Below are 13,066 nucleotides of genomic sequence, written 5' to 3' on the forward strand. Positions count from 1 at the left end.
GGGCGCCTGGGTGGCGCAGTCGGTTGAGCCTCCGACTTCAGCCAGGTCACGATCTCGCAGTCCGGGAGTTCGAGCCCCGCATCAGGCTCTGGGCTGATGGCTCAGAGCCTGGAGCCTGTTTCCGATTCTTTGTCTCCCTCTCTCTCTGCCCCTCCCCCGTTCATGCTCTGTCTCTCTCTGTCCCAAAAATAAATAAACGTTAAAAAAAAAAAAAAAAACAAATATTACTATGTATTTCTGGAGGTGCAGGTCACAAGATTAGACCAAGTCATCTGTCCTCTATTTTTTCCTCCCTTAGGGATATCCTCAAGGGCCAGGAAAGGGACTGAATACATTAGAGTCTAGACACTGATTTTCTCTGAAAATCCATGTTATTGCATAGGTCTGTAGTTTGTTAATTTTTTTTACTTTTTATTTAAATTTTAGTTAACATAGAGTGCAATATTGGTTTCAGGAGTAGAATTCAGTGATTCATCACTTACATGCAACGCCCACCGCTCATCACAAAAAGTGTCCTCTTTAATACCCATCACCCATCTAGCCCATTCACCCCCCCACCGTCCTCCATAAACCCTCAGTTTGTTCTCTATCATTAAGTCTCTTGTTGTTTGTTTACCTCTCTTCTTTTTTACACCCTTTCCATATGTTCATCTGTTTTGTTCATTAAAATCCACATATGAGTGAAGTCATATGGTATTTGTCTTTCTGTAATTGGCTTACTTCCTTTAGCATAATACATTCTAGCTCATACACATCATTGCAAATGGCAAGATTTCATTCTACTTGATGGCCAAGTAATATTCCATTGTGTGTGTAAGTGTGTGTGTGTGTGTGCGCGTGTGCGTGTGTGTGTGTGTATATATGTATATATATATATATATGTATATATATATATGTGTGTATATATATATATATATATGTGTATATATATATATATATATATACACACACTTCTTTATCCATTCATCAGTTAATGGACATTTGGACTCTCCATAGTTTGGTTATTGTTGATAATGCTGCACATCATGGTGCATGTACCCTTTTGAACCTGTATTTTTGTATCCTTTGGGTAAATACCTACTAGTACAATTCCTGAGTCATCGGATACTTCTATTTTTAACTTTTTGAGGAGTCTCCATACTGTTCTCCAGACTGGCTGCACCACTTTGCATTCCCATCAACAGTGCAAGAGAGTCCCCCTTTCTCTGCATCCTCACCAACACCTGTTGTTTTTTGCATTGTTAATTTTAACCATTCTGACAGATGTGAGGTGGTATCTCATTATGGTTTTGGTTTGTATTTCCCTAATGATAAGTGATGTTCAGCATCTTTTCATGTGTCTCTTAGCCATCTGGATGTCTTCAGGGAGAAAACGACTATTCATGTCTTCCACCCATTTTTTAATTTGGTCATTTGTTTTTGGGGTGTTGAGTTTGATAAGTTCTTTACAGATTTTGGATACTAACCCTTTATCAGATAACTTATTTGGAAATATCTTTTCTCATTCCATACCCTGTCTTTTAGTTTTGTTAATTGTTTCTTTTGCTCTGCTAAAGGTTTTTATCTTAGTCCCAATAGTTCATTTATGCTTTTGTTTCCCTTGCCTTCAGCAACGAGTCTAGTAAGTTGCTATAGACAAAGTCAAAAGAGTTGCTGCCTATGTCCTCCTCTAGGATTTGATGGTTTCCTGTTTCACAGTTAGGTCTTTCATCCATTTGGAATTTATTTTTGTGTATGGTGTAAGAAAATGGTCCAGTTTCATACTTCTGCATGTTGCTGTCCAGTTTTCCCAACAGCATTTAAGAGACTGTCTTTTGTCCATTGGCTATTCTTTCCTGTTTTGTCAAAGATTAGTTCACTATATAGTAGTGGGTCCATTTCTAGGTTTTGTTTTCTGTTCCATTGATCTATCTGTCTATTTCTGTGTCAGTGCCATATTGTCATGATGACAATAGCTTTGTAATATAGCTTGAAATCTGGAATCATGATGCCTCCAATTCTGTTGTTCTTTTTCAGAATTGCTTTGGCTATGTGGGGTCTTTTGTGGTTTCATACAAATTTTTGGATTGTTTTTTCTAGTTCTGTGAAAAATGCTGGTGGTATTTTGATAAGGAATGCATTACATGTGTAGATGCTTTGGGTAGTATAGACATATTAACAATATTTGTTCTTCCAATCCATGAGTATGGAATGTTTTTCGACTTCTTGTGTCCTCTTCAATTCCTTTCATAAGTTTTCTATAGTTTTCAGAGTATATATCTTTTATCGCTTTAGTTTTATTCCTAGGGGTTTTACTATTTTTGGTACAATCGCCAAATGGGACTGATTCTTTGATTCTTTTTCTGCCGCTTCACTACTGGTGTATAGAAATACAACAGATTTCTGCATGTTTATTTTACATTCTGCGACTTTGATGAATTCATGTAATAGTTCTAGAAATTGTTTCGTGGAGTCTTCTGAATTTTTTACATAGAATATCATGTCATTTGCAAACAGTGAAAGTCTGAATTCTTCCTTGCTGATTTGGATGTTTTTTCTTTCTTTTTGTTCTCTGATAGCTGAGGCTAGGACTTCCAATACTATGTTAAATAGTAATGGTGAGAGTGGACATCCTTGCCTTTTTCCTGACCGTATGGGAAAGGCTCTCAGTTTTTCCCCATTGAGGATGATATTAGCTGTGGATCTTTCTTAAATGTCCTTTGTGATGCTGAGGTATGTTCCCTCTAAACCTACTTTGTTGAGGGCTTTTATTAAGGATTGATGCTGTATTTTGCCAAATGCTTTTTCAGCATCTATTGAGAGAATCGTCCACTGCTCCTTCCACCCTGACTCCCTTATGACACCGGTGTTCCTGGCTCCAGCATCTCTCCCTCCCTCCCTCCATCTCTCTCTCCCCCCATCCAGACCTTCACCCAGATCTGGTCCCTCCCATCTCGTCAGGGTACAGGGAAGGAGAGATAGTTGACTTGGGTGATCAAAACACCCACAGCGCTTCTTCCTTTGGCTGCAGTAAGGTTGTTTTTCAAATCCTTTTATTTCATCCTCTAATTTGTGAACTCACCAGGTAAACAGCTCATGGTGAAACACGATGTTCTAGTCGATGGCTGTTTGGCCCAGGTGTTGTATCACTGGATCAGGCTCATTAAATCAGTTTTTTTGCCTCCACTCTACAAAGTCAGGCTAAGCCAGTTCATCACCTCCAACAGCCAGCTTTGGTCCTCCCCCAGATGGGCGGCATAGATTGCTCACCTGATGTTGCATGGAAGAAGCCGGACACACAGGATTATCTGCCATGTGATTCCACATGGGACATAGAGTCCCAAAGCAGGCAAAATGAACCTATGATGCCAGAAATCAGGAAAGGGTTTTTCCTCTTTATTAATAAAGAATTAATAAATTATTTTATTAACAAATCACATAAAACAATTTCTGAAACACCTGGTTTGTTTCTCTCTCTCCTGCTCTGGAAGTGGGTTTCCCAGGGCCAGCCCCAGGGAGAGAGTGTCCTGGCCCTAATATGCTGTCCTCCTATGAGCACCCTCCACTTTCCAGTCTTCATGCCTTCGCTCGTGTCGTGTTCTCCGTTTTCTCATGTGAACAAAGGAATTCTATCTTCCTGTTGATTTTTGTCTCCTGTAAGTCTTTAATTCAGACACAAAGCACGGGCCAGAGTACGGGGCTCAAAGACCGTCATGCACGTGCACTTCGTGCAGGGCACGGCGAGAAATCTGCAGAGACATCATCATTAAATTGCTCAAATCCACTGAAAAAGATTAAATCTCCAAAGCAGCCAGAGGAAAAAGACATGGTCCATACCCTCGTCTGCTGTCTCAGCTTCAATCTCCTCTCAGCAGAATCCGTTCTCCATCTGGGAAACCTCGCACGGGTCCCAGAATTGTCTGAGGACTGAGCTGCAGTGTGATACCCCAACAATATTTACTTCACTGCACCAGTCAGGGTCCCAGCAGGAGACAGAAATGACACACCTTATCTGAACAGAAAGAATTAACCCTTGCCACACATTATCTCCTTTAATTGTCTTCCCCACAGCCCTGTGAGGAAGGAGTTATTTCCCCATTTCACAAGGCTCCGAGCACCTAGGGATAACATGTGAGGAAAGCCTGCCCCAGAGCAACGCCAACAGAAAGAAAAGCAGTGTTAAGATGAAGAGAAAGCACTTGAATTCCTTGTCCAGCTGACATGCCAGGTTGGTTCCTTTAATCTTTCTGAGAAATTATAGTTTCCACACGATACAAACTACACCAGATCGCTGAAAAACTGGGGAACACTTTCTCTATCTTTAGAGTTTTTGGAGCCTCCTTCTCTCATGAGATCATCAGAGATTGCAACCTCTAAGACTTTCAGAGCTTAAAGTGTACACGCCCCACTCTTCTAGGAACCTCAAAGAAGAGCAATCAATCATCCCTCTTGTGTCCTTGGTTTTCATCAGAACCCTGTGTTCACTCTGCCTGTGTCTGAGCTTTTTTTCTCATGCACTTGACTGAGCTTCAAAACTCCAAATTGAAGGGACTCCTGAAGTGCAGACCTGTGCTATTCCTCTTGAGTAGAGTCTCACCACACTTTTACCATTTTCCAGCCTGTGCAAAGTAATTGGTCACACAACCCCACAGCAGTTGGAAGTTTACAGTGCAACAGAGAAGAATGCCAGCACCCCAGCTTGCTTCCTCAGTAGGAGTCCCTGCTCCTATGCTTGGGAACAGTGTAGCATGTTGGCACCATCCATTCTTCTTGTGACCCAGGGGATCCTCAGACCATGCTGTCAGTCCTGGGACTCCACCCTACTTTGCCACCTAAGCATGTTTAAGCCAGGCACATCCCCCTTCTAAAAATTCAGATTTTGTACTCTGCTGTTTATACTACTTTGCAGTAGCCCTCAGTAAGCAGCCTCCCTCCCCACGGCTGTATGCATAGTCCTATCTCCCTCAAGTCAACTCTCTGAACTTCCAAAAGTGGTCACTTTTCTAATTCTAGACTTACAATTTTTGTTCTCTCAGATCTACAATTGAATTCTTGGGTGTTCAGAATGATTTGATAACTATCTAGCTGTGTTCAAGGGAGGAGACAAGCTTTGGATCCACCTTATCCTCTGTCAAATAACTCCTTCTCTGTTATTTTTTGCTGCTTTATAATATTCTCATCATTCTGATATTTCTATAAATTATATAAGTTTTTGCTCACTCATACAATGTTACAATTCAAAGACTGGTATATTGGTAATATCAACAACTGGTGTGTGTTTCTTCTGTAATCATAAGGATTTGTTTCCATTCCTGAGCTTTTCTTTGAATGAAAATGTTGGCATCAATCCGTGAGTATATGAGTGTGGAATATACACTGTCTGGTCCTACTTTAGGTTGGGTATGTGCAGACAAGCTTTGGGGGTCTCAGAAACTCAGACTTCCTGTGCAGCCTTCTCTCATACATGTTTCATCTACACAGTCCCCTGCTCTGATGTGTCTTTCATTAAACTTCCAACTACTTTATCCCCTCCAGAAATTCCCTAAAATCTCCTGTTCCCATTCTGAAACCATTATGTGTTCCCATTCTCATTTCTGTTACACATTTTTTTTTTTATTTTTGTACGTCATTTTTCTCATTTCGGTGTCATGTTGGGAAAGACCTAAAATACACATCTCTGCAAAGCTCACATTTTAGACAAGATGTTCTGCAAAGTTTTAAAAAGTAAACTATGAAGTTACATTATGTATTATTTAATGAATATTTATAGGTAAAAGATGACAGCACAATGCTAAGTTAATCCAGTTGTCTGGACCACTCCTGAATATGGATTAAACTACACTTTGAAAATAATAATAAAATAATAATAATAATATAATAATTAATATAATATAATATAATATAATAATATAAATACCCTTTATTAGGAACATATTAATTTAAAGAATTCATAGATTCTCACTCTTGTACGTGTTTATAAATTTTTTCTCATCATTTTATAATACCTAGCTAATAAAGTCACTGACAATATTCTCCTAGACTGTGCTCAAAGAATCAATGTTTACGTAGGTAAAAACAAACACCAATCAAATCTAGAACAGTATTTCTCAATCTGAGTTGTGGACTAGTTAGGGTAGAATCTTGGTAAGAAATATATTATGTATGTGTGAACAACTCTCTAGTCTAGACTTTCTTTTTATTGTTGTTTCTCTGTCAAAACAGTGTTTGCAGTCTTTAGTGGCTTCAGAATAAGTTGAGGGCTTATGGGAACAAAGTTTGATGGGTCCCATTAATAGAGTTTCTTCTTCAGGAAGTTTATGCTGTGAGTTGGACCACACTAGATAAGTATTCTTTCAAATAATTAAGTGAAGTAAATTTTTAAAAATAAAGATGTTGGAGCTGGGAAATAGAGACACATCCTCTGTTCCTTACTTAAATGGCACTATGCAAACATGTACAGAATTCCATTCTCAGTTTTGTACCTTCCTCCCATATTTAGGCAGCTGGATACAGGTTTCAATGGGGCATTTGTTCCAAAGGATGAAGTATTGTGGATAACTTTATAACTTTTTCTTGAAAACATAATTGACAGTGATGACAGGCAATTAAAAGTCCGTTGCCTCATGTCAATGAGGTTAATTCCAGGGATACCGGTTTAATAGAGAATGTAATTGTCAAGCTGGTTAAGTTTTGAACCATCCTTCTCAATGACATTTTATATACAAAATAATAGTCATGATGTAATAATGCAATATCTCTTCTGAGAAGGTACCTTCTAAGTCAGACTTATTTGAGGACAACGGTTAACAGTTGCATCATATTTACCTCTATTTTGCAAAATAAAGAAAAAAGTTCACGAAGTGTATAGTTATTATTGGTATTACTCAGGGTTGTCCAGAGTACAGAACCAATAAGGTACGTATATCTTATCAATATCTGAAGACTTTATTATAAGATAGTGGATCACATGAATATGAAACCTGAGAAGTCCCATGATTTTCTGTCTGCAAGGCTGAGAGCCAGGAAAGACAATGCTCTAGTTCTAAAATGTGAGAATAGGAGAACCTATGGATAATATAGATTACATCAAGTCTGAAGTACTGAGAACGGAGGTAAATATCACAGATCACCCAGTTGGGCAGAGTGAATTCAACTTTCCTCTGCCTTTCTGTTCCATTCAGCCCCACAATGGATCACATGATGCCCACCAGCATCAGGGAGTGCCATCAACTTTACTCAGTCCACTGATGTGATACCAATCTCTTCTGGACACACCCTCATGCATACAACTAGAAATAATATTTAATCAGTTATCTAGACATCCTGTGGACTGGTCATGTTGGCACATACAACAAACTGTGTCACAAGTCCACCCACTGTCAACCTGGCACCCACACACAATTTCTTAAACCATACTTAAACTCCAAGTAAGGACAATAGCAAAGTCATAATTCCACCTAACATAATTTAACTATGCTGCGTAAAACTGAAAATGCACTAACCCCTTCTCTAGAAAATGAGTTAAAATCCTTGAGTGATGCTTACTCTTTTCTTTGATATCTGGTAACTTAAACACTATGATGTCAAATTAACAATAATTAATTACCATGATATAAATTCATTTTATTTTACAGGATAAGAGAATATGAGTGAAAAGAAAGCAAAAATGTTTGTTATATATACATGTACACAGATATAAATAGACAAAGATGTTGGTATGTAAACATGCACAGACACACATACACAAATATATTCTGAGAAGTAAATATTTACGGCAATTACACTTCTCATTTTGTAACTAGTCATGTAGTCATAGCTGGTGTTCACAATTATCTCTTCCACTATCCATTCCACAATCCCTTATTCTATAGCAAACAACTCATTGATTAAACTTCTTTATCTTTACTCCTTAAGTGTCTGGCTATTAGAAATGCCACCTGGATTGGTTTGTTGGAGTTTTCCATTGGCCTTAATTACAGGGAATGGCACTACCAAAGAACAACCTCCTTGTCCTCATCTTCACTGTGGAAAAGTAGTGCAATTTCTCAGTGGTCTCACCAGACAGCAGAGTAACTCCCTTCTTTACATGATGATTCAGAAGAAGGGGGAACACAAAGTGGCCCAGTGCCAGTCTTAGCTTCTTGCTGAACAGAATCATTGTTGCCTGTGTTAGTGGAAGCATTCCTTCCTCTGGCTCTAAGACCTTTATATTAGCAGAGCATAAAGGCATAAGAAGACTTGCAAAAATTATGCTAGTGTGTTGTTAGTGGTAATAGCGAGTGGTACCATTCCAATTTTCACTATGCAATTCCTGGACTCATGAATTTTAGCTATGAGACTGTACTATGTATTTGACATTGATTCAGAAAATATACAGGCTTCTGGAGAGTCTTGCTGAACTATGCATGTAATGCCATCTAGGTGGTGCAGTAACTGACTTTCAAAAGATGATCCCATCTATCTAGCAAGCTACCTGTATCAGGATGGTGGGGAAAATAGTAAGATGAGGTAATTTATTATCAGGGGGACATTGCCACACTGTATTTGCTATGAAGTCAGTTGCTTAATTAGAAGCAATGGGCATGGAATATCACGACAGTCGATAAGGAATTCTGTAAGTCCACAGATAAGGCTTTGATAGAACCATTTTACTCAGCACTGCAAATCTATTTTTTTTTGTTTCTTCAATTTTCTAGCTCTGAGATCATCTAGACCCTCCAATGATGGAAAGCCATGTCCAGAGGCATCACATTTTCAGACATGAAGACTCTTGGCCTCACTCCTGACCTATTGAGGCAAAATCTGCATTTTCAGAACACACACACACACACACACACACACACACACACACACACGATTCAACTGTATTACAGTCTGAAAAGTACTGATATATGCCACATCCCACTGTGGTCCTTTGTTTCATTCTCCTTTTGCTCTTTGACCTTTCCCTAGTAAAATTTCTCATGTATTTTCACATTAAAGTGGGAAGTTATATGTAGGTCTGGAATCTCAGCTGTATTTTGCATGAGGACAATTTTGTTTGGAGTTAGCTCTTGAAGGGAATCCAGAACTTTAGCCTTATTAAAATCATGTATGAAGACTATACTAATCAAAGCACTCTTAACATCCAAATTTATAGAGAAATTGAAGTTTGCATAAACCTGTCATAAGTGTCATCTGTGGTAGAAAACAGTAGCATAAAGTGTAATTTCAACTGTTAAAATTAGAACTGTATACAATGACTTGATGTTTATGATTTCGGAGTCTGTAATGCCCTATGGGACACCTGGACTTCTCATCCAAATTCAAATCTACAATGCCCCCAGAAGAATAGTTTAACTTTGTCCTAAAGGGAATCCTTGGTTGCTACTAAGGGAATTTTAGTTCTTCACTCCTTTCTCTTCTGGCAAAAGCACACAGCCCTACAATTGGTTGACTCTTGTACTCAAGGCAAATTAATATAAACAACATTTTCCTGAACTTGGTAATTGAAGTCTCTTAAATGAATCAGTGTTCCTACCTATGTTTTGTCATTCCAGTGCTACCATATTTTTTTCTACTTTAGAAAGCATCTGCCATTTCTTAAAGGATGTGGGTAAGAGAGAAATGAATTCTATAACATTCATTATTCTTTATATAAAAATTCAAAATACTGAATAATTTAAAGAAAATTTTTACATTTATTTATTTTTGAGAGACAGAGAGAGACAGAGCACAAGTGGGGGAGGGGCAGAGAGAGAGGGAGACACAGATTCCAAAGCAGGCTCCAGGTTCTGAGCTGTCAGCACAGAGCCCCATACGGGGATCAAACCCATAGACTGTGAGATCATGACCTGAGCTGAAGTTGGACGCCCAACTGACTGAGCCACCCAGGCACCCCAATATATAATAATTTTACATTAATTTACCAGATGCCAAAATGGCAGACAAAAAAATGTAAAACTCTTAGCTATCTGTATATTTATTTTTGTGACTAAATCTGGATAAGCAAAATACTTGTAAAACTGGAATTTTTATCTTAACATAATTTATTGACTTTCTAATATAAATATAATGACTTTAAAATTTTTGGTGAACTAGAATGTTAAATAATTTCAACTGAATTTCAATATCAGGTCATGTTTACTACATAAGAAAATGTTTCTGTTTATCCTGATTAAATGATCTATTCTTTGGATCACATTCTGTGATTTAAGTTTTAAGGGAAGTCATATACATATTAACTCCTCTAAACTTTCTCCCACTCCTGACAATTTCACTGAGTATTTAAAAATATATATATAGCAGGAGATTTATAGAAAATGCCCCTCCACTGCTCTTCCTACTTTATGCTTAAAAGGTACACAACACAAATTAAATTTGAGAATGTTCACTTATCTAATGATTTTAGATTTCACTTAAGGGAATCCATTCTATATAAAAATATACTTAACAACTGGAATTTTGGCATTGGTTGGTTATTGGTTATTTATGTCTTCTGTACTAGGTTCCAGAGTTTGGCTCAATTTTATTCTGCTGAAAAAACTTATAGAAAAATGTACTCCAAGTAAAACCAGCAGAATTTCTAGACAAAGTCAGTGGGTGAGTCTAACTATTCAAACTTAGATCAAGTCCTGAGCTAGGTATTATGAGGATGGGAAACTAAGTTTCTGGCTCTTTTGACTTCTATAGTGGTAGTGTTTGACTGATACCAAGACTCATGTGGTAAAGAGCCTCAGTTTTTAGCTACCTGAAAGTGATGTGTATCTACTTTATAACCTCTTTAATATATTTCTCAAGTTTCTTTCCATGTCCTTCTTTTTACCTTATCTACTCTTCAGTGGATAGGTCATCTGTAAGTATGCCTTCAGCTACCCAAATGACACCCAAACAATTGTTTCTATTAAGCTTTAGTAGACTCATACTACTAAGTATGGATATTCAGAGGGCTCTTTCTCCACAAACAGGCCAACTGAATTGTTCAAACTCAAGTTTAATGACCATCTACCTGGTCATCATGTGTCTACTCTCTCCTTCACATCTAGTATGTCACTGAGTCCTAGGGACTACATTCTAATTTATTTTTATCTCTTTGTCCTCCTCATCATTGCCAGTATTACATTACACATAAACTAAGAACTTTACCTACACTTTAATCAACTAGAAGGGATTTTTTTACATGCAGATTATCAGACTTCATTCTTTACCCACCAAGTCAATACAATGAGTAATACCTCACAATCTGTATTTTGTACAAGAAGTTCCTCAGAAAATTCTGATGTGTAATCTGGTTTGAGAGTCACTGAATAACAACAGTAAGAGCTTCCTAATTAGTATTCCTGACTCTAGTTTCCCCTCCCTGCAGCATATTTTTTACATTACAGAATATTTAATTTAAAAATTAAAAATATCCCTATTGTCTGAGGAATAAAGTTTGACAAGGACTTCCACATGGAATTTAATTAATTTCATCATAATTCAAACTTCTTTTCCCTACACCCTCAACCATGTTTCAGACACAGAAACTCAGGTATCCCCATGAATTTAGTAATCATGTTTAGAATGTTTTTCCTTGGGGTCCCTGGTTGGCTCAGTCAACTGAGTATCCGACTTCAGCTCAGGTCATGATCTTATGGTTCGTGGGTTCAAGCCCCATGTCGGGCTCTGTGCTTACAGCTCAGAGCCTGGAGCTCCTTGTTTCTAAATCTGTTAATTCCTGTACATTTTTTTGAACTGAAATCATTTCATTTTCCATTACCTCAATTCCCCAAATTACTTTTCATATATTATAGTAATAGTAGTAAATAAAATTAAATGCATTCTGGTTAGTGTATGGCTTTATTTCAACTACTTTCTTCCAGTTTTCTTTTAATACAATCTTAGTGAATGTTCTTTTTACATTTATGGCATTTCATTTCAGGGGTCATCCAGTAACAATATGGATACTAAGAATGCAACAATGTTGACAAAATTTGTTCTCACAGGAATCACGTATCAACCAGAGTGGCAAATCCCTCTGTTTCTGATGTTCTTGGTGATATACATCATCACTATTGTGGGAAACCTTGGACTAACTGCTCTCATCTACAATGACCCCCACCTTCACATTCCCATGTACTTTCTCCTTGGGAGTTTAGCCTTTGTGGATGCTTGGATATCATCTACAGTGACCCCAAAGATGCTGGTCAACTTCCTAGCCAAGAGTAAGATGATAACTCTCTCTGAATGTGTGACACAATTGTTTTCCTTTGCATTTGGTGCCACCACAGAATGTTTTCTCTTGGCAACAATGGCATATGATCGCTATGTAGCCATATGCAAACCATTACTTTATCCGGTAATTATGACCTATAGACTTTGCATCTGGCTGTTAGTTTCATCATTTATAAGTGGATTTATTCATTCTGTAGTTCATATAGGTTTTTTATTTAGATTAACCTTTTGTAATTCTAACATAATATATCATTTTTACTGTGACATCATGCCATTGTTTAAGATTTCCTGTACTGATCCTTCAATTAATATTCTGATGATTTTTATTTTCTCTGGGTCAATACAGGTATTTACCATTCTGATTGTTCTGGTTTCTTATACACTTATTCTTTTTATGATCTTAAAAAAGAAGTCTCTGCAAGGCATAAAAAAAGCCTTCTCCACCTGTGGAGCCCATCTCTTATCTGTTTCTTTATACTATGGCCCTCTTCTATTCATGTATGTGCACCCAGGATCTGCACAATCACATGATCAGGATATGATGGACTCTCTATTTTACACTGTCATAATTCCTTTGTTAAATCCAATTATCTATAGTCTAAGAAATAAAAAAGTCATAGATTCACTAAGAAAAATGTTAAAAAGAAATGTTTAGATCTCATATTATTATCTATTTTTTATTAAAACCATCACAAAATTATGCAGATTAGATGTGGCTCTGTATGGGTTAGTATGCAAAGACTTTGCAATTGTAATTGCCTAGTGTTTAATGGTTTATTAAATGTGTTCATTTCATGCTAGAATAACTGAAACATAAGACAAAAATATTTTATACTGTATTGTATACTATACTCTTTATTATAGTTTCATAAAATCATTAAGTACTATAATCATA

General features: G+C 37.3%; 1 protein-coding gene and 1 non-coding gene across 2 annotated transcripts; one reads left to right on the plus strand and one right to left on the minus strand.

Moving 5' to 3' along the window:
* Positions 1-3,130: 3,130 nt before the first annotated feature.
* On the minus strand, positions 3,131-3,202 carry LOC113604829 (small nucleolar RNA SNORD57). Its single transcript, XR_003426853.1, has one exon. It is a non-coding gene; the product is annotated as a small nucleolar RNA SNORD57 (small nucleolar RNA).
* Positions 3,203-11,896: 8,694 nt separating this feature from the next.
* Positions 11,897-12,826, plus strand: LOC106982909 (olfactory receptor 5H2-like). Its single transcript, XM_015081084.2, has one exon. It carries the CDS (start codon positions 11,897-11,899, stop codon positions 12,824-12,826), a length of 930 nt encoding a protein of 309 aa, XP_014936570.1.
* Positions 12,827-13,066: the final 240 nt, after the last annotated feature.

This window comes from Acinonyx jubatus, chromosome C2 (genome assembly GCF_027475565.1).
Source record: "Acinonyx jubatus isolate Ajub_Pintada_27869175 chromosome C2, VMU_Ajub_asm_v1.0, whole genome shotgun sequence".
NCBI lineage: Eukaryota > Metazoa > Chordata > Mammalia > Carnivora > Felidae > Acinonyx > Acinonyx jubatus.

Bases quoted from the DNA above. Each gene is read 5' to 3' on its own strand.
- LOC106982909 (XM_015081084.2), top strand. From the start codon at position 11,897: ATGGATACTAAGAATGCAACAATGTTGACAAAATTTGTTCTCACAGGA.